Genomic DNA, 22,500 nt, shown 5'->3' with positions numbered 1-22,500 from the left:
TGACTATATATATATATATATATATATATATGTCCTTATAAGATACATAACAACTGACGTCAAACTAACTGGTCGATAATTTCCAGCTAGAGATTTATTTCCTTAACTAACTTCAGCCTCGTCCAGTCACTTGGTAAAACTGAATCCTGTTATGATTTGTTAAATAGTACGGTTAGCGTTCAGCAATCTGAGGGTGTCTCAGGGTGTATCTAATCCGGTCCAGGGGAGTTATATATATATACATATATATATATATATTAATTTCCTGTAAAAGCCGTTTTGTATCTTCTGCTGTTATTTTAAGATTTTGTGTTTGCTGAACTTCCAACCTCGGTACGTCGGGTATCTGCTCTTCAACAAATACTCTGCAGAAGTATTCTGACAATATATCTGCCTTCTCTATATCTTTCTGTGTTTTTAAAGAATTAGTATTATTCTGATTGTAATATAGATCACCCACTGCTGTTTTTATTTGTGTCCTTTTATTTATGTAGTTCCATATAACTTCTGGTGTATATTTAGATTGCTTGGCTAATTCCTCTTCATATTTTCGCTTTAAATTTTGCGTTCTCATCCTCACAATATTACGAACTTTCCGATAAGCCTGCTGTATTTCAGGTTTTTTTACTTCGTAATGCTTTCCTTCCAAGATTATTTTTCTCTTTGATTTTTGTTTTTGTAATCTCATGTCATTATTATTATGGGACCTTTTAGCAAGAGGTACAAACTTCTCCTCTATTTCCTTCAGCTTAGACTTCATTAGTACCCATTTTTTATTAACATCATAATGAGATAGATGTGATATCCAATCAAAGTTCTCTAATTCCCTACGTGCTTCATCATAATTGGCCTTATTGTAGTTCCTTCTTATGGGTACATTATTTAACATTTGTGTATAACAAATTACCTTAAACAACAGGACACAATGATCACTTTTGCGTATCTATCTGTCTGTCTGTCTGTCTGTCTGTCTGTCTGTCTGTCTGTCTGTCTATCTGTCTGTCTGTCTGTCTGTCTGTCACCTTAGACCCTGTTTCCTGACCACTGGTGTCTGAGTGACTCATGTGAACCAAAATCTTTCACATCTTTTGAAATCTTTGAAGCAGAAACAGTTTCCCAGCGGCTGGACTTTCCCAACTCTTCAGTGTGTGAAGTCTAGTTTCAGCGGACCAGGACCCATCTGAACCGCCCACATCAGTTCACACCAACAGTCTCCAAATATGACTCACTGCATCCAGTTCCATGCCATTACAATATTTATTCATAACAAATATGAACTGATATTTTCTTCTCAAAATAACTCTGTTTGTAACTCCGTGACAGTGAACGCGCCTGACTGCAGGCTCGCTCCCCACACGGCTCGTCATGAGCTCTTATTGGCCGAGAGGATTCCACCCAGGAGGGAGGATCCGGTACGCATGCGCAGTGCGAGAGGGAGTGTGTGCGTGTTTGTAAAGTTTGGGGGAAAGCGGAGAGTTAGAGAGGAAATGTTTGATCAAAGTTTATATTTAATTACCTGAGAGATACTCTTTATTTTCTGCACACACAGACAGCGAGACAGAAGGACAGACACAGACAGCGAGACAGACAGGTAAAGTGTGTCTTTACTCTCTCTACGTGTCTCTTAGAAAGACGGAGCTTGAAGCTCCGACATCCAGGCGGAGACACCGGGAGGTCGCAGCTCTCCAAGCCGGGCCAAGGAGCGCGACCGCGGGCATGAAGGTGCAGTTCGCCCCGCTGAACATCCCGCTGCGGAGGAGACTTCAGACCGCCGCCACGCTGCAGTGGGTCTTCTCCTTCCTGGCTTTAGGTATTATACACCCGTGTGTCTGCGCACCTGTCTGTGTGTCTGAGCACCTGTCTGTGTGTCTGCGCACCTGTCTGTGTGTCTGATCACCTGTCTGTGTGTCTGCACACCTGTCTGTGTGTCTGTCTGTGTGTCTGAGCACCTGTCTGTGTGTCTGAGCACCTGTCTGTGTGTCTGATCACCTGTCTGTGTGTCTGCGCACCTGTCTGTCTGTGTGTCTGAGCACCTGTCTGTCTGACAGACATAACGAGAGTAAAAGTATGCTACTAGAAAATGACTTTGGTAGAAGTTAAAGTCTGTTAAAATATGACTTAGAGTATCAGATATTTACTGAACTGAAGTAAAAGTAACTTTCTGATATTAAATGTACGTAATGATTAGAAGTTAAAGTTAAAAACCCCTTTGGTTGGTGATAGTAAAGTATAATATTCAGGGTTCCTTCCTATGGGAGCAACTGTCTGACATGTTTGATCTCTCTTGTCTGAGGCTTTCTTTCAACCAAATTACCCTAAAATAACACGGATGGTTCAACGCTCCTCGCAATTAAAATGTTTAAAAAACGTCAAAGAATGTCGACTAAAATGACATAAAAGTGACAAACATTGAACAAAGCGACTAAAGGCATCGAAAGCCTAGAAAACAGCAGAATACAGCTTTGACAAAAGCCTCAAACAAACAAGGCACTAACAATGTTTTAAAAAGACACGAAAACGTTAAAAACCGTCCAAACATCGTAAAACGTGTTGATTTCCAGTGTTGACCGTGGAGGTTAACCAGACTCTGAATCACTCCTCCGCTCTCCTTTTGTTTTCTCTTCATCACTCAGACTTCAGGGTGGTGAGGAGTCGTCTCCTCCACCAAATAATGACCTGTCTTACCAGGTGGTGTTCAACCACAGACAGCTGAGCTGACTGTCTGTCTGTCTGACTGACTGACTGACTGACTGACTGACTGTCTGTCTGACTGATTGACTGTCTGACTGACTGACTGTCTGTCTGACTGACTGACAGGCTCTTATACATCAGCTGGTTGATTACTGCTCTAATCAGCTGATTGATTACTGCTCTAATCAGCTGATTGATTACTGCCCTAATCAGCTGATTGATTACTGCTCTAATCAGCTGATAGATTACTGCTCTAATCAGCTGATTGATTACTGCTCTAATCAGCTGATAGATTACTGCTCTAATCAGCTGATTGATTACTGCTCTAATCAGCTGATTGATTACTGCTCTAATCAGCTGGTAGATTACTGCTCTAATCAGCTGATAGATTACTGCTCTAATCAGCTGATAGATTACTGCTCTAATCAGCTGGTAGATTACTGCTCTAATCAGCTGATAGATTACTGCTCTAATCAGCTGGTAGATTACTGCTCTAATCAGCTGATTGATTACTGCTCTAATCAGCTGGTAGATTACTGCTCTAATCAGCTGATTGATTACTGCTCTAATCAGCTGGTTGTCAGACGGCTGGGACGCCACACATCAAGATCAATCAACACTAGTAGTGAGTTTACGAGTCTAGTTTACTGTGACTATCACTGCATTTATTCACCATTTATCAAAATAAAAGTTAATATCAAAATCATAATTTTGGCTCCTAAACATCAAACTCAGTCTGACATCAACAAACACTCAAACACCTGTCTGTCTGTCTGTCTGTCTGTCTGAACACCTGTCTGTTTGTCTGACTGACTGACCCCCTCCCTGTCTGTCTGAACACCTGTCTGTCTGTCTGACCCCCTCTCTGTCTGTCTGAACACCTGTCTGTCTGTCTGAACACTAGGGCTGTCCTCGACTAAAGGAATTCTTAGTCGACTACCACTTCTATGATTTAGTGGATTAATGGATTAGTTGATGTAATCGACAGAGCTGTGCTCTTTGAGAGGTGGTTAAGACTAGAAAAGCACAATATAAATGTAGTTAATGAACCATCTGTTAAACTGACTTTCTCCACAATTAATCCTGCAAAAGCACCACTTTAAATCTTGTGTTTACCAGAAATGTGCTCATAAGTTTCTTGGAAATGAGTAATTAAGCATGAATAAGCATAAAAAATGACTCATCAACTAAAGAAATCTTAGTGGACTAAGACCAAAACGAGCGATTAGTCGACTAATGGACTAAGAGGGGGCAGTCCTACTGAACACCTGTCTGTCTGTCTGAGCCCCTGCCTGTCTGTCTGACCCCAGATGAGGGGCCCTGATTGGTCAGTAGTTCCAGATGTTTCTACGGTAACCTGGACAGTGATGACAGTGTCTCTGAGGACATTGACCTCTGTGTTGGGTCAACATGGCTCTTATCAAACACAAACATGTTGGGAACTGGTCCAGGATTAAGCAAGGACTCTGGAACCAGGATGGGATTTCTGTCTGTGGTGTCCTGTGTCCCACATGACTACCAGTCCTGTGTCCCACATGACTAACCCAGTCCTGTGTCCCACATGACTAACCCAGTCCTGTGTCCCACATGACTAACCTAGTCCTGTGTCCCACATGACTACCAGTCCTGTGTCCCACATGACTAACCCAGTCCTGTGTCCCACATGACTAACCCAGTCCTGTGTCCCACATGACTACCAGTCCTGTGTCCCACATGACTAACCCAGTCCTGTGTCCCACATGACTAACCCAGTCCTGTGTCCCACATGACTAACCCAGTCCTGTGTCCCACATGACTAACCCAGTCCTGTGTCCCACATGACTAACCCAGTCCTGTGTCCCACATGACTACCAGTCCTGTGTCCCACATGACTAACCCAGTCCTGTGTCCCACATGACTACCAGTCCTGTGTCCCACATGACTAACCCAGTCCTGTGTCCCACATGACTACCAGTCCTGTGTCCCACATGACTAACCCAGTCCTGTGTCCCACATGACTACCAGTCCTGTGTCCCACATGACTAACCTAGTTGTGTGTGTGTGTGTGTGTGTGTGTGTGTGTGTGTGTGTGCGCACTGTGCACGAGTCTAGGAGCATTTTACTAATGCTCTGTTAAAATAACAATGAAATGCTGCGTTATTGACTTTAGACCAGGTTTTGTTGGTCAATGGTGTGATCACTTCCCACTGCCTCAAGATAGCAATACTCCCAGAATGCACCTGAACACACCTCCCTGTAAGACCAGATTGTACCTGAACACACCTCCCTGTAAAACCAGCACGACCAGAATGCACCTGAACACACCTCGCTGTAAGACCAGAATGCACCTGAACACACCTCGCTGTAAGACCAGAATGCACCTGAACACACCTCGCTGTAAGACCAGAATGTACCTGAATAGAGGTCGACCGATTCATCGGTTTTGCCGATTAATCGGCACCGATAGTTGATTGGTGGAACTATCGTTATCGGCAAAAATCCATACCGATAGTTGCGTCCGTTGCTGGAGCGGCTGAGAAGCACGCGCTGTCATTCATTACACAGTACGAGAGCTGAGAAGGGTCTGCTGGCATCATGCGTTACAGTAGAGGCCTCTAGAGGAGAATATAATCTATCACTGATGCCTGGTTGGTTATTCTGGACTCGTGTTACTGCGCGCTGCACCGAGAGAACACGCCGCGGAGAAGGCTGACATCAGATGGCGTTTAAAGCATCGACAGCAAAATGGTATTTATACAGTTCATATTAATTTGTTGAATAGATGCTGCATTAGAGAAAGAACAGCACAACAGTATGTTTGTTTGCTTTCGAGGCTGAGATGACGCTAAACATTAGCAGTAGGCTAACTTACCTCCAGCGGTTAAAACACTGACAAAAATAAACGCAAGTCCGACCCAAATGTCAGAATCAGAACCTAAAGGATCGTCCTCGATCCCAAACGGCACCTCTGATTCATATTTAGATCATTTAATAACAGTTAAACGTAGAGACTTACTGATTGCTGCAGCTAAAAGCTAACGAGTTAGCCGTCACGGGGTGTCTTTGGTGTCTTTCAGCCTCTACAGGTGATTTTCTATCCAGCCTGGAACTTGGGCCTTTTTTCGGGGTTGTTGAGCATTAAATCCAAACTGTTACATCCCAGATTTATCCACTTGATGTCCATAATTCATCACGTTTTCGGTCATTTCTGCCGCTAACTCTGTGCTACCCATAGACAGTAGGTGCTACCGACAAGCGGATCTCCCATGATGCCTTTGTTTATGTTTTCAACCAATGGGAAGGCAGGTCCGTCACACATTACGCCTTATATGGGCATCCAAGCGAGAACAAAGAGTATATAGTGGGAGAGATAGATCCCTCCAGGTCAGAGATCGTCTGTTACCGTTCTGAACCGTCCTACAGAGAAGAATGGCGTCACTGTTTGGAGATAGTTTGTCCTTTATATGAATTATAATGCTCATTATGGTTATTTTTGCACTGGATGACTCCAAATATGTAGGAGAACTGTTTTAGACAACACACATGCTTGTGTAGCATTGCTGTGGGTGTAATATCAATAAATATGACATTATTATTTTGATTATTGGCAAAAGCGTCTGGACTTTTTTTGAAACAATGTATGTATTTAGTCAACTGTATAAGTTATAAATACTATCGGTCGATTAATCGGTTATCGGCAAATACGGCCCAACCTAGCTATCGGTATCGGTAAAATCCACTATCGGTCGACCTCTATACCTGAACACACCTCCCTGTAAGACCAGAATGTACCTGAACACACCTCCCTGTAAGACCAGAATGTACCTGAACACACCTCCCTGTAAGACCAGAATGTACCTGAACACACCTCCCTGTAAGACCAGAATGTACCTGAACACACCTCCCTGTAAGACCAGAATGTACCTGAACACACCTCCCTGTAAGACCAGAATGTACCTGAACACACCTCCCTGTAAGACCACGGGCCCCAGATGGGTTCAGGTGTATTTGATATTTAAACGGCGTGGGTGCTGGACGGTCTTAAACTAGCAGAGACAGTTGGACTTTGCAGCTTTGAGCTGCGCTGGGTGCAGGATAGGACCCTAAATGTTTATATCTGACAGATTATAGCTGCCTGTGTGTTTCTCTGTCTGTCTGTCTGTCTCTCTAACCTGTCTGTCTGCCTGTCTGTCTCTCAGCCCAGTGCTGTCTGGCGGCCTTCGTCCTTCTGGCTCTCTCTGATTGGTGGATGGTGGCTGTGCTGTATGCTGGTTGGCTGTGGCTGGACGGGGACACGCCCAGCTGCGGGGGTCGGAGGTCCCAGTGGGTCCGCAGCTGGAACATCTGGAAACATTACAGAGACTACTTCCCCATCACGGTGTGTACTCTTTTACTCAGATGGTAAGACAGGCAGACAGGCAGGCAGGCATGGCAGACAGACAGACAGACAGGCAGGCAGGCAGACAGTCAGACTATGAAGGTAAATATAGTGCCAAAGGTGAGAGCTTGTAGAACAAAAAATCTGAACTTTTATGTTAAAATTTGCACCTGAAGAAAATATTCCCACACCTGTATTCTGAATGAAGTCATAGAAACAATATTCACTGATGTGTAGATTAATATTTACATGAACACGATGACAGCTGCACACTTGTAATGCAACATTTACTCAGATACTTCTTCTTCTTTACTCGGGTCCATTTCCATCACAACCTCAACTCAGTGATTACAACCTCTGGAATCTGTCACTGCAACTTGTTGCAGACAGGCAGACAGACAGGCAGACAGGCAGACACAGACAGGCAGGCAGACACAGACAGGCAGGCAGACACAGACAAGCAGACAGACAGACAGACATGCAGACACAGACAGGCAGACAGGCAGGCAGACAGACATGCAGACAGACAGACAGACAGACAACCCCCCCCCCCCCAAACTGCACCCCACAGCTCAGCACAGGGAGACAGGTCACAATGCACATAGAAACTAACGATCATTAATAAAACTCACGGAGCCATAATTCCTGATCAGGCTGAGGAGTATGTTTCAGAGGTCAGGCTGGTTATTATTGATTATTGATTATTGATTTCTGTCTTCAGCTCGTTAAAACTGTCGATCTGGATCCAACAAAAAACTACATTTTTGGATTTCATCCACACGGTGAGACACACACCTGTCTCTCTGTCTGTCTAACCTGTCTGTCTGACCACCTGTCTGTATGTCTGCCTAACCTGTCTGTCTGACCACCTGTCTGTCTGACCACCTGTCTGTCTCCCAGGCGTGCTGGTTGCCGGGGCGTTTGGGAACTTCTGTACGGAGGCGACCGGTTTCTCTCGTCTGTTTCCTGGACTCCGCTCTCACCTGCTGATGCTGCCCTTCTGGTTCAGAGTCCCTCTGTTCAGAGATTACATCATGTTAGGAGGTACACCTGTCTGTCTGACTGTCTGTCTCTCTGACCTGTCTGTCTATCTGTCTGTCTCTCTGACCTGTTTGTCTCTCTAACCTGTCTTTCTGTCTGACCTGTCTCTCTCTGACCTGTCTGTCTCTCAGGCCTGGTGTCCAGCAGTAAGTCCAGCCTGTCTCTCTCTGACCTGTCTGTCTCTGACCTGTCTCTCTCTGACCTGTCTGTCTCTCAGGCCTGGTGTCCAGCAGTAAGTCCAGCCTGTCTCTCTCTGACCTGTCTCTCTCTGACCTGTCTGTCTCTCAGGCCTGGTGTCCAGCAGTAAGTCCAGCCTGTCTCTCTCTGACCTGTCTGTCTCTGACCTGTCTCTCTCTGACCTGTCTGTCTCTCAGGCCTGGTGTCCAGCAGTAAGTCCAGCCTGTCTCTCTCTGACCTGTCTGTCTCTGACCTGTCTCTCTCTGACCTGTCTGTCTCTCAGGCCTGGTGTCCAGCAGTAAGTCCAGCCTGTCTCTCTCTGACCTGTCTCTCTCTGACCTGTCTGTCTCTCAGGCCTGGTGTCCAGCAGTAAGTCCAGCCTGTCTCTCTCTGACCTGTCTGTCTCTGACCTGTCTCTCTCTGACCTGTCTGTCTCTCAGGCCTGGTGTCCAGCAGTAAGTCCAGCCTGTCTCACCTCTGCAGTCGTCCTGGGGGGGGTAACGTGGCGGTCCTGGCGGTGGGAGGAGCTCCGGAGGCTCTGGACGCTCGTCCTGGAGCGCTGACGCTGCAGGTTCACTCCTTCATATATTATACATTATTATCTGATACAGGGTTCAGACAGACAGGGTTCAGACAGACAGGGTTCAGACAGACAGGGTTCAGACAGACAGACAGACAGGGTTCAGATAGACAGACAGGGTTCAGACAGACAGACAGGGTTCAGACAGACAGACAGGGTTCAGACAGACAGGGTTCAGACAGACAGGGTTCAGACAGACAGACAGGGTTCAGACAGACAGACAGGGTTCAGACAGACAGACAGGGTTCAGACAGACAGGGTTCAGACAGACAGGGTTCAGACAGACAGGGTTCAGACAGACAGGGTTCAGACAGACAGGGTCCAGACAGACAGGGTTCAGACAGACAGGATCCAGACAGACAGTTAGTTCTTCCTGTGAATGGACCATCATCTCAGTGATTCAGGGTTGATGTGGCTGCGTTGGTGATTATTAATGACATCATATGTGTGGGACAATAATCAGTAAATGTGAGTCAGATACAGACTGGACTGGGGGGGGGGGGGGGGGGTACAGGGGGTGTTAGAGCTTAGGGTATTGGGGGGGGTGTTAGAGGTTAGGGTACGGGGTAGGGTTTTGCCATACACAATGAATGGGGAAGGCCCAAATTCCACAATTCCAAGACATTTTTGGAATTCCAGATTCCAGATTCCATAATTCAAAAGTTGGAATTATGGAATATTGACACTAGGGGCCGCCAAAATTACATTTTTTAACCAGATTCCATATTTTGATTCCAAATTCCATTTTTCTATATATTTTCAGTGTTAAATGTCAAATATTCACCAGATGTGTTAAATAAGTGTTTAATAACTCAAAGGTCTGTCAGTGCGACCCCAGCATTCAGCCAGGATGGGTCCTAAGTCTCTATCCCATTGTTTTGCCCCAAATGGGCCCCGAAAAGACGGCGGGCCAATGGGCTATTGTGGGCAAGGGGCGAATTTGGAATTTTTGAAGCGTGGGTCCAAATGTTGAGCTTTTTCACCTAATTAAGGGCCTCATCAGTTGAAGGGAAGCAGCCTGGGGTGTGTGAAACACACCGTTGGAGAGCTCTATCACATAGGTCAGGTTTTGGGATCACAGGGGGGCGGTTTTGATCTTTTTTTCCCTCAGACGTACATCGAAAAGAGAGACGTTTTCAGAATCGAGCCTTACAATGAGAAATGTGGGCTAAAGTCACATGAAATTTCTATTGTACTAGTGGAAATTTGGAATTATGGAATGAGAATGTGGAAGCAATTGATGATGTCACAGTTAGGGGTGGGTCAGGGTTAGGTCCACCCAAATTTGGTCATGGGTACCACTCATGCAGCTGAACAACATATGTGATGCAGAGGGGGAGAAATCACTTTTTAAAATTTCATCAAAATTGGCTTCAGAGCAGAAAACGGCAAACTGAGCTGCATCAGCAAATTGAGAAGTCAATGCGGGGGAGGGGAGAATTTGCAACTTTTGAAGCGTGGGTCGTAGAGCCACAAGTAAGGCATCGGCGGAAAGGGCCCGGCGAGCCGAACAGGGGGAACTTTGAACCAAAGCTCCACCCCCTTCCTGTCCAAAGTTAAGGGGGCCCAAAGTTATTCCAAATTTCAATTTAAGTTGACTTCCAGATTTGGGTCTGTCATAAATGACCTTTGGCCTCACTTTTGGGGCCCTTCCTTTGGGGCCACAGGGTCAAAAAACGTACCCAGTCATACGTGGGATACCAGCTTCGATTCAAAGCCAGTTCCAAGTCTCTAGCTCCTTGAATGGCCAAATACCAGCCAAAAAGACACTATTATTGGATAGGCCTGAATTTGGAATCTGACCTGTTGACCATTTACATTTAAAGGTGGATTACTCAGGAACGCAAGGGGCTAGGGACAAGGGCCCAACTGTTCCCGACAACCCTTGGGGAGCCTTACAACATATGTCAGAACCAGGACCGTAGCACCTTGTTTTAGGGTCCAGCTCTGGTCTGATCCCCAACAACACAGGCCGATGAAAAAGTGTAGATTCTGAGGGGATTTGTCCCGGGAAGGTCAAATATGCCATCTAGCTCATTTTAAGTCGTAGGGCCTCGATCCATACATCGACGGAAAGGTCTCGCCGAGCCGGACTCGGCCATCTTGGAACCAAAGCTCTACTCCGTTGCAGCCAGGAGCTAGGGGGCGTTAAAGGTTCAAATCTGCTACCTTTTCGAGGGTCATAAATCACAGACCAAAGCACTCAGAGATGCGGGACGGGCAGCAATGGAAAGCTTTCAAAAAGTTCTATCACATATGTCTCCCCCCAGCAGGTGGCGCCCTTCTGGGGCCAACTCCATAACGCAAGGGTTTACAGGCCCGGTCTCAACACGTCCCGTAGCCCTCGTTCTGCTCATCGTAGCGGTGCCATGCGGGTCACTCTCGGTACATGTACTGATGAGTTATCATAGTGCTTCCACATTCAAAATCTGGAAGTTTTTCATTGGGTCATATTTCAAAGACCGTTTGAGGTATCAGGCTGATTCTAATAAAAAAATGAATTTTGGACGTTGCTCTGTCACTCAAGGTATTGAATTGGAGGTCTTTCAACAGCTCAAGCCTTTTAGAGCCTGAGGGTTGACCTGGGGTCAACTGTAATGGAAAGAGCATAACAAATTGAGAATTTTAACGTTGAAATTGTTGTAATCAGATGAAATATGGGTACATGAGAGCCATTAGAATGCAGGTAAAAAAAATGAATGAAAAAGGTTAGTAAGTGGAAGGCCTTCCATATTCCCACCTATTAAGTATAGCGCCCCCTTGAGTATGGCGGTATATTGCATGGTGAGCTATGTTGATGAAATTAGTATCAAAAATTGCGTAAGAATTGTACGAATTCATCGGCGCAAGAAAGAAAGCTCTATCTCATTCAGGGAATTTTTAAAAGCCAATCTAAAATATTCCAGAAATTGAAATGAGGGCATTTTGGGGCTCGGGTGCCCCAGAGAAACATTTCTGACTGGGTCCCGTCTCTCTACGACCTTTCTATAAAATCTGGAAGTAGTTAGGGTTTCCCCTAATTAGGGGGGTACAGGGGGGTCAGAGGTCAAAGAGAAGACGTTCTAATCAACATTTTGTTTGTTTCTTGTTTCAGATCAAAAACAGGAAGGGCTTCATCAAACTGGCTCTGAAACACGGGTGGGTGGAGCTTCAGCAGGAAGGGGCGGGGCTTAGCAGAGAAACATCTGGATTCTGACTCTGTGTGTGTGTGTGTGTGTGTGTGTGTCTGTGTCTGTGTCTGTGTCTGTGTCTGTGTCTGTCTGTGTGTGTGTGTGTGTGTGTGTGTAGAGCTCAGCTGGTTCCGGTCTTTTCTTTCGGGGAAAACGAGTTGTTTGATCAGATGGAGAATCCGTCGGGCTCATCTCTCAGGAAGCTGCAGGTCAGAACACACACACACACACACACACAGACACAGACACACACAGACACACACACACACACACACACACACACACACACACACACACACACACAGACACAGACACAGACACACACACACACACACACACACACACACACACACACAGACACAGACACAGACACACACACACACACACACACACACACACACACACACACACACACACAGACCCCCCCCCCCCCGAGAGGTTAGAGATGACATGCGAGAGGTGTAACTGTGAGTAACGATGTCTTCTCTTTATGGAGATCACTAGACACATGGAATCATTTAGTGAGTAAATGTAAAATGACCAGTAAGGAAAGTGTTTTAATGTCTAACTAATGAAGGTCTGCAGTTTGATGTGTTGGTGCCATCTAGTGGTGCTTATAGAGTACTGCAGTTCATATAATATAGATATAATATACACTTAAATACTCACTATTTAAGACTTTTCATTGATTGATTATCATCTGTCATTTCCTCTTGCTGTTATAATAATAACTGTTGGATCGTTTTCATGTTTCAGCAACATCAACCATTAGAGAGCAGTTAGAAAGTAAAGCTGAAATAGAATAAGACAGATATGAAGTACAACAATCAAAGTGACGTTGCACTGCAAGAAATTAACCATAACTTTAATAAATACTGGTGGCTGAATGCTAATGATTGGTGTTAATGTTCAGAAATCTGAAATAATGCATTGGATGTCTCCATTACAGTCACTGAGTACCTGAACTACCCACACTCTTCTAAACTTAGTGAAAGGTACCAGCTGGGGGGGGGGCTAAGAGATGGGGGTGTCTCCACCTACACTCAACCATATCAGGCCTGGGTTGGATTATGTTTCTGGGTTTGGGTATATATAATCTATATCCTCCAATCTGAGTTTTCTGTTGCACCACTATCTTACAGCTGCTCTGTGTGGAGCTAACCCTAGCCATAATAGAGCTATAAGGTATTAGTACATCCTAACCCTAGCCATAATAGAGCTATAAGGTATTAGTACATCCTAACCCTAGCCATAATAGAGCTATAAGGTATTTTAATAAGTACACCCTGACCCCTGGTTGGCGGTATCTATGTGCAGATTATGGAACAGAGTTTGGGATATGAGATTATTATTATTATTATTATTATTATGTAAGAACATGTTAATATGGGACATGCATACATGCAACATACATGTTGTTGTGTCTCCACAGAACCGGCTGCAAAGCATCATGGGAGTAGCGATGCCTCTGTTTCACGCCAGAGGAGTTTTCCAGTACAGCTTTGGCCTGATGCCCTACAGGAAGCCCATCCACACCGTCGGTACGGTAGCCCAGCGGTAGCCTAGTGTTAGCCTAGCGTTAGCCTAGCATTGGCCTAGCATTGGCCTAGCAATGGCCTAGCATTAGCCTAGCATTAGCCTAGCATTAGCCTAGCATTGGCCTAGCATTGGCCTAGCGTTAGCCTAGTGTACTAGTCTAGTTTAAACAGGTAGCTAGCTACAAGTAATACACAAACGGGAGAAATAGTTAGCTACCAGTACTGACTAGTGTGTGTGTGTGTGTGTGTGTGTGTGTGTCTCCAGTTGGGTCTCCGGTCCCCGTGGTCCAGACTCCGTCTCCTAGCAACGAGGACATTGAGAGTCTCCATCAAGTTTACCTCCAGAGTCTGACTGAACTGTTCGAGACGCACAAACACCGCTACGGCCTGGAGGAGCACCAGCACCTCACCTTCACATGATGCTAACAATGCTAATAGGAGGCTAGCGGTGCTAACAGGAGGCTAACAGGAAGCTAACTGGATGCTAACAGGAAGCTGAGAGAGTTTGTTCTGTTGGTTCATCTGATTGTTTTATTCAGGAAATACATAAATAAAAAATAACTTTATTTAACCTAAACGTCTTACAGTCAGCTGATTTTAGAGTTGTCACCGAGGCAACAGTCTCCTAGCCTGGTGAGAGCGTCCTGATCTGGCGAGCTCCAGTTTTCCACTCTCAGATCAGTCTGCCATCTTAAGACAGAGAACATTTGGAGCCGTTGGCCAAACGACCGACCAATCAGCGTTGGTTTGGAGGCGGGTTTAGGTGTGACGCAACGAGAAGCGACTGTTCAGTCTAAACAGCGTGGCGGCTTCCACGGATGAGATGAGCGTAGCTATCACGCTAGTTTTATCAGAATTAGAAAGAATTCCTTCATTGAAAGAAGAGCAGAAAACGATGGAAAAGATGTCTTTGCTCTTCTCCCGACTGGTTTCAGCAAGAGTTTGATATATCAACCGGCTCCGCTAGTCGTGAAGAAAATTAGCCTCGTGAGACCGTCCTGGTCTCGTCAGGTTAGTGATAGACAGATGGTTTATCCAATCAGCTAACCAGGATTTTCGCCCCTTCCCAAATGTTCTCCAACAGAAAGTTCCCAGATGGATATGCCGAGCAAATGAGAAGCAATCCATCTGGTGGAGTCAGGTTACCAGTTGCTATGACATCCTCCAGAACTACAGGGATGGCCGGCCTTCACCCTGGTGAATGCATGTACGGCCCAAACACTGGTAGTGGTAACCGTATCCAGTACCGTTCTCCTAATAGAGATATTAACACCCTGGTGAATGCATGTACGGCCCAAACACTGGTAGTGGTAACCGTATCCAGTACCGTTCTCCTAATGAAGAGATATTAACACCCTGGTGAATGCATGTACGGCCCAAACACTAACGGTAACCGTATCCAGTACCGTTCTCCCAATGAAGACGTTTATTCACTTCTTCGTCGTGGAAGACTGAGTGCAGGGAACCTCTTTGGCCAGGCAGGTCCCTATCACCAGGCTAACGTCAGCCTTCAACCAGGTGGCCCCCACTACAGCACCGACTTAGAATTTCCGCCCCTCAGTGCGATCGGGCCGAGGACACAGAAGGTAACCATGTAATTGAATGCATTTGAATAGTTTGTTTAACCAGAAATATCCGTGCTATTGCTCTTTTCAAAGCCACCAGACTCCATTGACAAAAACGTAATTTTAACGTTAACGCAGCCAGGTTATTGCATGGCTTTGGTGTAAGGTTTTGAGTTTGCTTTTGAATGTGGACACAGTTGATGTGGTCATCAGGCAGCTTGCTCCAGAGAGCAGGACCACAGTAACTGATGCCCCCTCACCAGACCTGGATCTGTTTCTGGGTACAGCTAGGAGACGCTCAATAAAAATAAAACATAATTCTAAAACTGCTAGCAGGCCTCTGCTGATGACCTGAGAAGCCTGATGGGGTTGTCTGATGTACTGAGGAGCTAAACCTAAACCTAGCTAATACTACTGTATATAAATGTATAATGTAGTACATTACATTACAGTGTTTAATGTAGTTGATTATAGTTTATTTTCAGGTTTCAGGCACAATAGAGCTGTCCTGTGGCTCAGTCTTCTTCTCCTGCCAGACCATAAATCACCAAATGTCCCAAGGCGTGCCAGCACAGCTTGGCCTTTTGTAAAGGGACATATTAAATCTGCCCTGGAATTTCGCTGTGTTGCAGGCTTTAACGGGGGCCTTCCAGGTAAGCTTTTGATCCGTTTTGTCACATTTGTTACGTGTTCTCTTATATTTTTGCAATAGTATTATGAAAGGATATTTTTGGGAGTGTTGTAAATTAAAATATATATATTTTTACATTCCTATCGCATTGTGACTGTAATATGTAGTTACTTTAAAGTTATGTGACTTAATGGAACTTGATAGAATGTAAATTTCTCTGAGGAAACAAATGATGTGTTGAAACTCAAACCTTTCCATGTAGTGTAAACAAGTCTCTCATATACAGGGTGCTTTTTATTCCCTTAGGTTACACATCTTGATGCCTTGTCACAACAAACTAGTCGAGCCATCCCTAACCTCCAATCAAAAGTTGAGTGGAGGCCCAAAACTCTTCCATCAAAAGTCCATTTACGTCAGGCCTGACCAGGCCAGTTTGAGGGAGGAAACCAGTCTGTAAGTAGGCTAGTGCATGAAGATTTCAAAAAAATGATATATGACTAGCAATGGCAATGCTGTATTTCAGACTGGATGTCTTAAACACTATTACTTGCTCTATGCCCTCATATAGGACACATGCCATGTTGTTCTGTTGTTAGTGCACTGTATTTGATACATAACGCTTGTTGTCTGCGTCATCTTCTGAGGAAGGCGGCCATGCAGAGAGCCTTGATTTAGTCAAATGTCAGACAGTGACAAATGTGGTAAACTAATGTATCTACAGTACATGCATCTACAAACAAGTTTATATGATATTGGTCACAACTGGTTGTGCAGGATAATAGGGATAGAAACTAAATGTAGATGTAGGAGAAAGCAGGACTATTTTTTGTGATTTCTTAATGATAAAGAAGGTTTACAGGCAGGTACAAGTCTAAGTGGAGCTGGCTTCTCCAAGGCATACCACAATACACGAAAACAACATTGTAACTTCAACTTCCTGAAATTTAGAATGTCCTGGTTAGGTAGCTGCAGGACGGATTAATAACGTGGAAACAGGTGGACAGGGAAGGTCAGGTGACTGCAGTAAGAACAGGTGTGGAGTTGGGTGTGGCAGTCTTTCTATGGGAAAAGGAGGACAATAGGACCATCAAAAGGCATCTGGTGGACAACAAGAGAATGCCAGGGGTTTGAGGTGAGAATGTGGCTGGATGTAGGAAGAGACAGCCAGATTTTGACTGGTTGTTTTTGTGTTTTCACAATTTAGTTATTGTAAGTCATATTTTTTCCAACACTTACATGCATTGTACAAGATGGGTTCTGATCCTCTCATATCAGTTAAATGTTACTCAAAAGTTAAATGTTATTCAACTATTTTTCCATGTTCTTTAGATTAGATAATACTTTATTCATCCCACAATGGGGAAATTCACTTGTTACAGCAGCAGTTTTTCACAATAACGACAAACCAACAAACAACCAAACAAACAACAGACAATGTGCAACTAGTACTGATTGAATGTAAAGTGGCATTATATAAAAAGTATTGTAAAGTGAGGTGGCCATAGTACGACAAATATTGTAAGTAAGTAATTGACGTGAAATTAGATTGAATAATATGTAATTAAATAACATAGCAAAAGTAATTAACCATAATATAAATAATAATGAAAAAGTAAGTACTCGGAAAGGAAAAATCTAAATACAGATAATAACAATAAAGATCTACATAGAGCCGTGGTGGGTAATAGAAACAGGAACAGGACATTATAAACATTATCAGGTGGTGCAGCTGTTGCAGTCATTGGTAGTGTAGGTGACATTTCTAAAGAAGTGTCTGAGCTACCTCCACTGTTGAGGCCCAGTCCCTCTTCAGTATTAACCCTTCCATCTCCAGTGGTCGTCACGTTATCTGGTGCGTTGCTACTGAAGATATTTCCCCGATGCCCCTTCATCTCAGCTGACACCCCCACCATGTCCACTAGTCCTGCTGTCATCACTGAGACCCTCATCCTGTCCAGTGGATCCTCTGCTATCTCCAGTGTGTCCCATGGTCCCCAACCTTCTGGCTATATTTCATCCAGCACATCCTACAGGTTCATATTTTAACATTTCTGTCTCTTCATACAGCTTTTCTATGGGCTGGGCTTTAGTGGCCCTTAGTAACAGTATAAGTTATGTGTAAAATATATTTACTTAATACTGAATGATGGTGTCCCCTATTTTTATAACTTTACTAATGCCCTGTCCATTTGAGAACATTACAGTTATTAACAGCACACACACATGCAAAAGATTAAGAATAAAAAGCTAATCCTCTATCATAATAGCAATGCGCCAAGGCACAAAAGCACCTGGCTTTTAAAGGGAATGGGAGATGACCTGATATTACACGTTATGCCCAAAACGCACCTATGATTAATTAACCCTTATATTGTGTTATGGTCAAATTTGACCCGTTTTAAATTTCAGATGTGTAAGAAATACCATTTATAACCTTTTTATTATTGATGATATCCTCAGACATGGCTATTCTAACACAACAAACGTTGTGAGAGTTTTAGTAAATTGTAAATGTCTCTTAAAAAAAGTAACATATGTGGTGTTACAGGTCCCAAGTTAGAATCATCTTTAGGGGGGTGACATGAACGATATACAAATCAAAAGGGTCATTGATCCCTTATAGCACCCAAGGCGGGGCACCACCTGAGGCATCAGAATGACTCGGGGCCAACTAGATATGCTGTCACATGTCCAAGATATCAGGACAGCATCTGAGCTGTTATAAGGCCGTCTGTTGAGAAGATCTGACGACAACCATGGAAGGGTGCTTGTTAGATGGAGAGCTGGATGCTTGCATGGGGCTGTTGCTTCTTCCTGGGGTGTCCAGATCCTCCAGTGAGGCTACATGTATGGCAAGTGTCCCACCCATTGGTCCCAATGTCTCTTACTCTTGTAACAGAATGTGACCAACCCAACCTGATATGACAGATAAATGTCCGAAGTCACATGGTAGCATGCAATATACTCTGGCATGACTCAGCATCCTGTCAAACTCAAGGCCCGGGGGCCAAATCCGGCCCGCATTTCAATTTAGGTTCACAGCAAATTTTGGCCCGACTAGTTGTGCACCACACCAAAAAAATCATGAAACTGTTTTCATACTGTAATTATGCAACTCTGGCGTGCAGAATTTGAGACTCAGAATTCCCCCATAAGCAGAGAGTTTTTAAATATTCAGGCTGTGAAACCGGTTGTTTGAGCATCTGGGTCACTTGGCCCCTCCTCTTCATTAGACGGGTATTCTTACCTTTTTCCTAACCTAAATCTGTACGGGTCAACTTTGACCTGTAACACCACAGATGGCACTGTGGTTTATAATATTAAGTTGGAAAAACCCAACATGCAAATAATTTTGGAGGTGTGTTCTAATATTAGTCTGTTATAGTCAGGTAATATAATTACCCATTGTCTTCATTAGTGGAAATATAATGAGTGAATTTAAAGTTAAAAACGAGTGGTATACTTTAAGAACAGTAGTATTTTGGGCTGAGTTACATTACAGGTCAAATTTGACCTGCTAACACAGAAACTGTGTGCAGCTTTCTAAGACATTTCAAGGGTTAAGACACTAAGGACAACCTTTAGGACCAAGCGCCCGGTGCACGGACCCTTTGTTCCACCGTCAAACTAGCCACAGTGGATTTGGCCACGCCCTAAACACACCTGCGCCAGACGATTCACGCCGTGACCTCAGATGGTTAAAATAGGGCCCTATGTGTTGATTTGGGGGTTTGCTAATTTCCTATTGGTGGGAAGGTGGTTGCTAGTGTTGGCAGTTTAAACAGTAACGCTCACAGTTGTGTATAATCATTCTCAATAACAGAGTCAATAGATACTGTCTTCATATCCTAATTATATTTTTATATTTTTAGATCTTACGGGCTGAGACTGAATGATGTAAGAGGCAGTTTCACAGGCAGCCAGCTTAATCAGTCTCGATGGTCACAATGTTCACATAACACTGGAGAGCTTTGGACTTGGCTCTCTGGTAGGTCCTCCAGCGGACCCGTGCACCTTCTTGGCTCTCTGGTAGGTCCTCCAGCGGACCCGTGCACCTTCTTGGCTCTCTGGTAGGTCCTCCAGCGGACCCGTGCACCTTCTGGAAGGTATTTTTCTGTCTGAGCATATACTGTAATTGTATTTTTATTGTATCAGAAAAACAACTGCTACGTTTATGGTGGTAAAATGGCCATAAGTGTGTGTGTGTGTGATTATCTTCAGAGCGTGTAGTGCCTCTAGAGTCATAGTGAGAGAATCAAAGTGTCTCCCCTGTTCTTTCTCCACCACTGCTGAGCAGTTTGAGGACATTATTGTTGTCATATGGACAACGATTACACAACAGTCGTTGGCAGTGAAGGCATCAGGCTCACTCCAACAATGCTCATAAATTAACTATAAAAATAGAAATTATGAAAGTTAATATTGACCCTTAAATATAAATTAAATAATAGAAATGTGTGTAGACAGTATTACCAAAGAAAACGCTGAATGTAAACTGAATTATATAACATTTATGTAAATACAAAGTGAGAAATAATTAAATTGTAGATGCAACAATTCAATTCAATTCAAAGTTCAATTGAATTAAGTTAATTACAAATTAATAAAATGCATGATAATACATGTTATCATGTATCATCACGTACAAATTCAGTCAAAATAATGTTCATGAGTGCTGACGCAGAGCCTTGAAAAGGTAAACCAAAAAGCAAAGGCCATTACAGCCTCCACACACACTTATTGAAGTGGAGTTACATCTGAGTAACTACTGTGTGATCAGTCTCCCTCCTTAAACTGATTTCACCAAGCTAACGTGACTTTGTGAAGCCCCAAACCCAGCCTTGCTGCTCAGGACTTTGGCTAATTGATCTGCTTCTTTCCTTTGATTACAAAAAAGCTGCAACAAAAGGTATGCAGAGTTGAATAGGATCCCTCCACAGTCATACTATGTATATGTACCATAATCTAAACTAGCAGCTGCACTACACTACCAACATCTCTTGGTTGTTATAGCTGTTGGGTGTAAATCATGTTGCTAGCTCCTATCTGTGCACTGTGCACTATACTCAGTAACCCCGGCAACCCTTCCAAACTCCTCATCACTTCTGCATTACTTCAGTAGTATAATACTTCCTTAGACATCAGACATATACATGATTTAATAGTGCTCCTCTCTGTTTATGTTTTACAGTTGAAAACCATGTCTCTCCAGAAGATATTGTAGTTTTGGATGTGTTTCCAGCTCTGGGTGTGTCTCCCGAGCCCAGCCTTGAGGTCATCTGATTTCCACTGGCTCGTACTCGTACTACCAGTTCATGAACAATACACTGACTTCAGATCGGACATGAATTTTGCCAGACGCTTCAATTCCCCCGGATTGGAAGAGCATGAGATGTTAAAATAACGGAGGGCTTGTAAAGCTTGTTGTGATCATTTATTTTATATTATATTATTTATAAATGCAAGGTGTATTTTAGTTTGTTATCCCACGGAGAAAATCAAGCACTTGCTGTAATAATATGAAAAATATACAGTAAAACAAAGTTTCTGAAGATATACCTCAAGCCATGGCGTTGTGTTTCAGATTTTATAATGTGAACTTTTTTAAGTGTGTTTAGTGTGACACATTTTCCTTTTTATTTAAAAACATAATTTGGTTAAGAAAAGGTCATGGTAAGAGTTCAACAAAGATCATACATGGCAGTCTCTCAAATCTGATTCAGGGAAGCTAGATGTGTCCAAACTAATGTCCAAGGCTATGGGTCGTAAAGGAATATATATATATATATATATATATATATATATATATATATATATATATATATATATATACTATGGTAGAATATTACTATGGTAGAATATTACTATGGTAGAATATTACTATGGCAGAATATTACTATGGTAGAATATTACTATGGCAGAATATTACTATGGTAGAATATTACTATGGCAGAATATTACTATGGTAGAATATTACTATGGCAGAATATTACTATGGCAGAATATTACTATGGCAGAATATTACTATGGCAGAATATTACTATGGTAGAATATTACTATGGCAGAATATTACTATGGTAGAATATTACTATGGCAGAATATTACTATGGCAGAATATTACTATGGCAGAATATTACTATGGCAGAATATTACTATGGTAGAATATTACTATGGTAGAATATTACTATGGCAGAATATTACTATGGTAGAATATTACTATGGCAGAATATTACTATGGCAGAATATTACTATGGTAGAATATTACTATGGTAGAATATTACTATGACAGAATATTACTATGGTAGAATATTACTATGGTAGAATATTACTATGGCAGAATATTACTATGGCAGAATATTACTATGGTAGAATATTACTATGGTAGAATATTACTATGGTAGAATATTACTATGGTAGAATATTACTATGGCAGAATATTACTATGGTAGAATATTACTATGGCAGAATATTACTATGGCAGAATATTACTATGGCAGAATATTACTATGGCAGAATATTACTATGGTAGAATATTACTATGGCAGAATATTACTATGGTAGAATATTACTATGGCAGAATATTACTATGGTAGAATATTACTATGGCAGAATATTACTATGGCAGAATATTACTATGGCAGAATATTACTATGGTAGAATATTACTATGGCAGAATATTACTATGGTAGAATATTACTATGGCAGAATATTACTATGGCAGAATATTACTATGGTAGAATATTACTATGG

At 43.1% G+C, this 22,500-nt stretch overlaps 2 protein-coding genes and 1 long non-coding RNA gene across 5 annotated transcripts in view; all 3 read left to right on the top strand.

Annotated features, from left to right (window-relative positions):
• The window catches only part of LOC116064544 (zinc finger protein 239-like), an 893,026-nt gene that overhangs the window by 413,306 nt on the left and 457,220 nt on the right, over positions 1–22,500 (top strand). The window lies entirely within an intron of this gene.
• Positions 1,717–14,131, top strand: mogat3a (monoacylglycerol O-acyltransferase 3a). 2 transcript variants are annotated; one of them, XM_031323485.2, is made up of 10 exons: positions 1,717–1,810; positions 6,870–7,048; positions 7,770–7,830; positions 7,949–8,092; positions 8,707–8,837; positions 11,941–11,984; positions 12,135–12,225; positions 13,449–13,557; positions 13,820–13,975; positions 14,016–14,131. In XM_031323485.2, the coding sequence occupies exons 1-9, from the start codon at positions 1,717–1,719 to the stop codon at positions 13,972–13,974; spliced, it is 1,008 nt and encodes a 335-aa protein (XP_031179345.1). In that variant the 3' UTR covers position 13,975; positions 14,016–14,131. The 2 variants fall into 2 exon arrangements, with proteins under 2 accessions (XP_031179345.1, XP_031179344.1); XM_031323484.2 differs by having other exon boundaries at positions 13,820–14,131.
• On the top strand, positions 14,596–21,515 carry LOC116067159. 2 transcript variants are annotated; one of them, XR_004895540.1, is made up of 6 exons: positions 14,596–15,140; positions 15,605–15,772; positions 16,057–16,203; positions 17,585–17,783; positions 19,623–19,856; positions 20,942–21,515. It is a non-coding gene; the product is annotated as an uncharacterized LOC116067159 (long non-coding RNA). The 2 variants fall into 2 exon arrangements; XR_004895539.1 differs by lacking the exon at positions 14,596–15,140 and having other exon boundaries at positions 15,150–15,772.

This window comes from Sander lucioperca, chromosome 17, assembly GCF_008315115.2.
Source record: "Sander lucioperca isolate FBNREF2018 chromosome 17, SLUC_FBN_1.2, whole genome shotgun sequence".
NCBI lineage: Eukaryota > Metazoa > Chordata > Actinopteri > Perciformes > Percidae > Sander > Sander lucioperca.
This window is presented reverse-complemented; position numbering and strand designations above follow the sequence as displayed.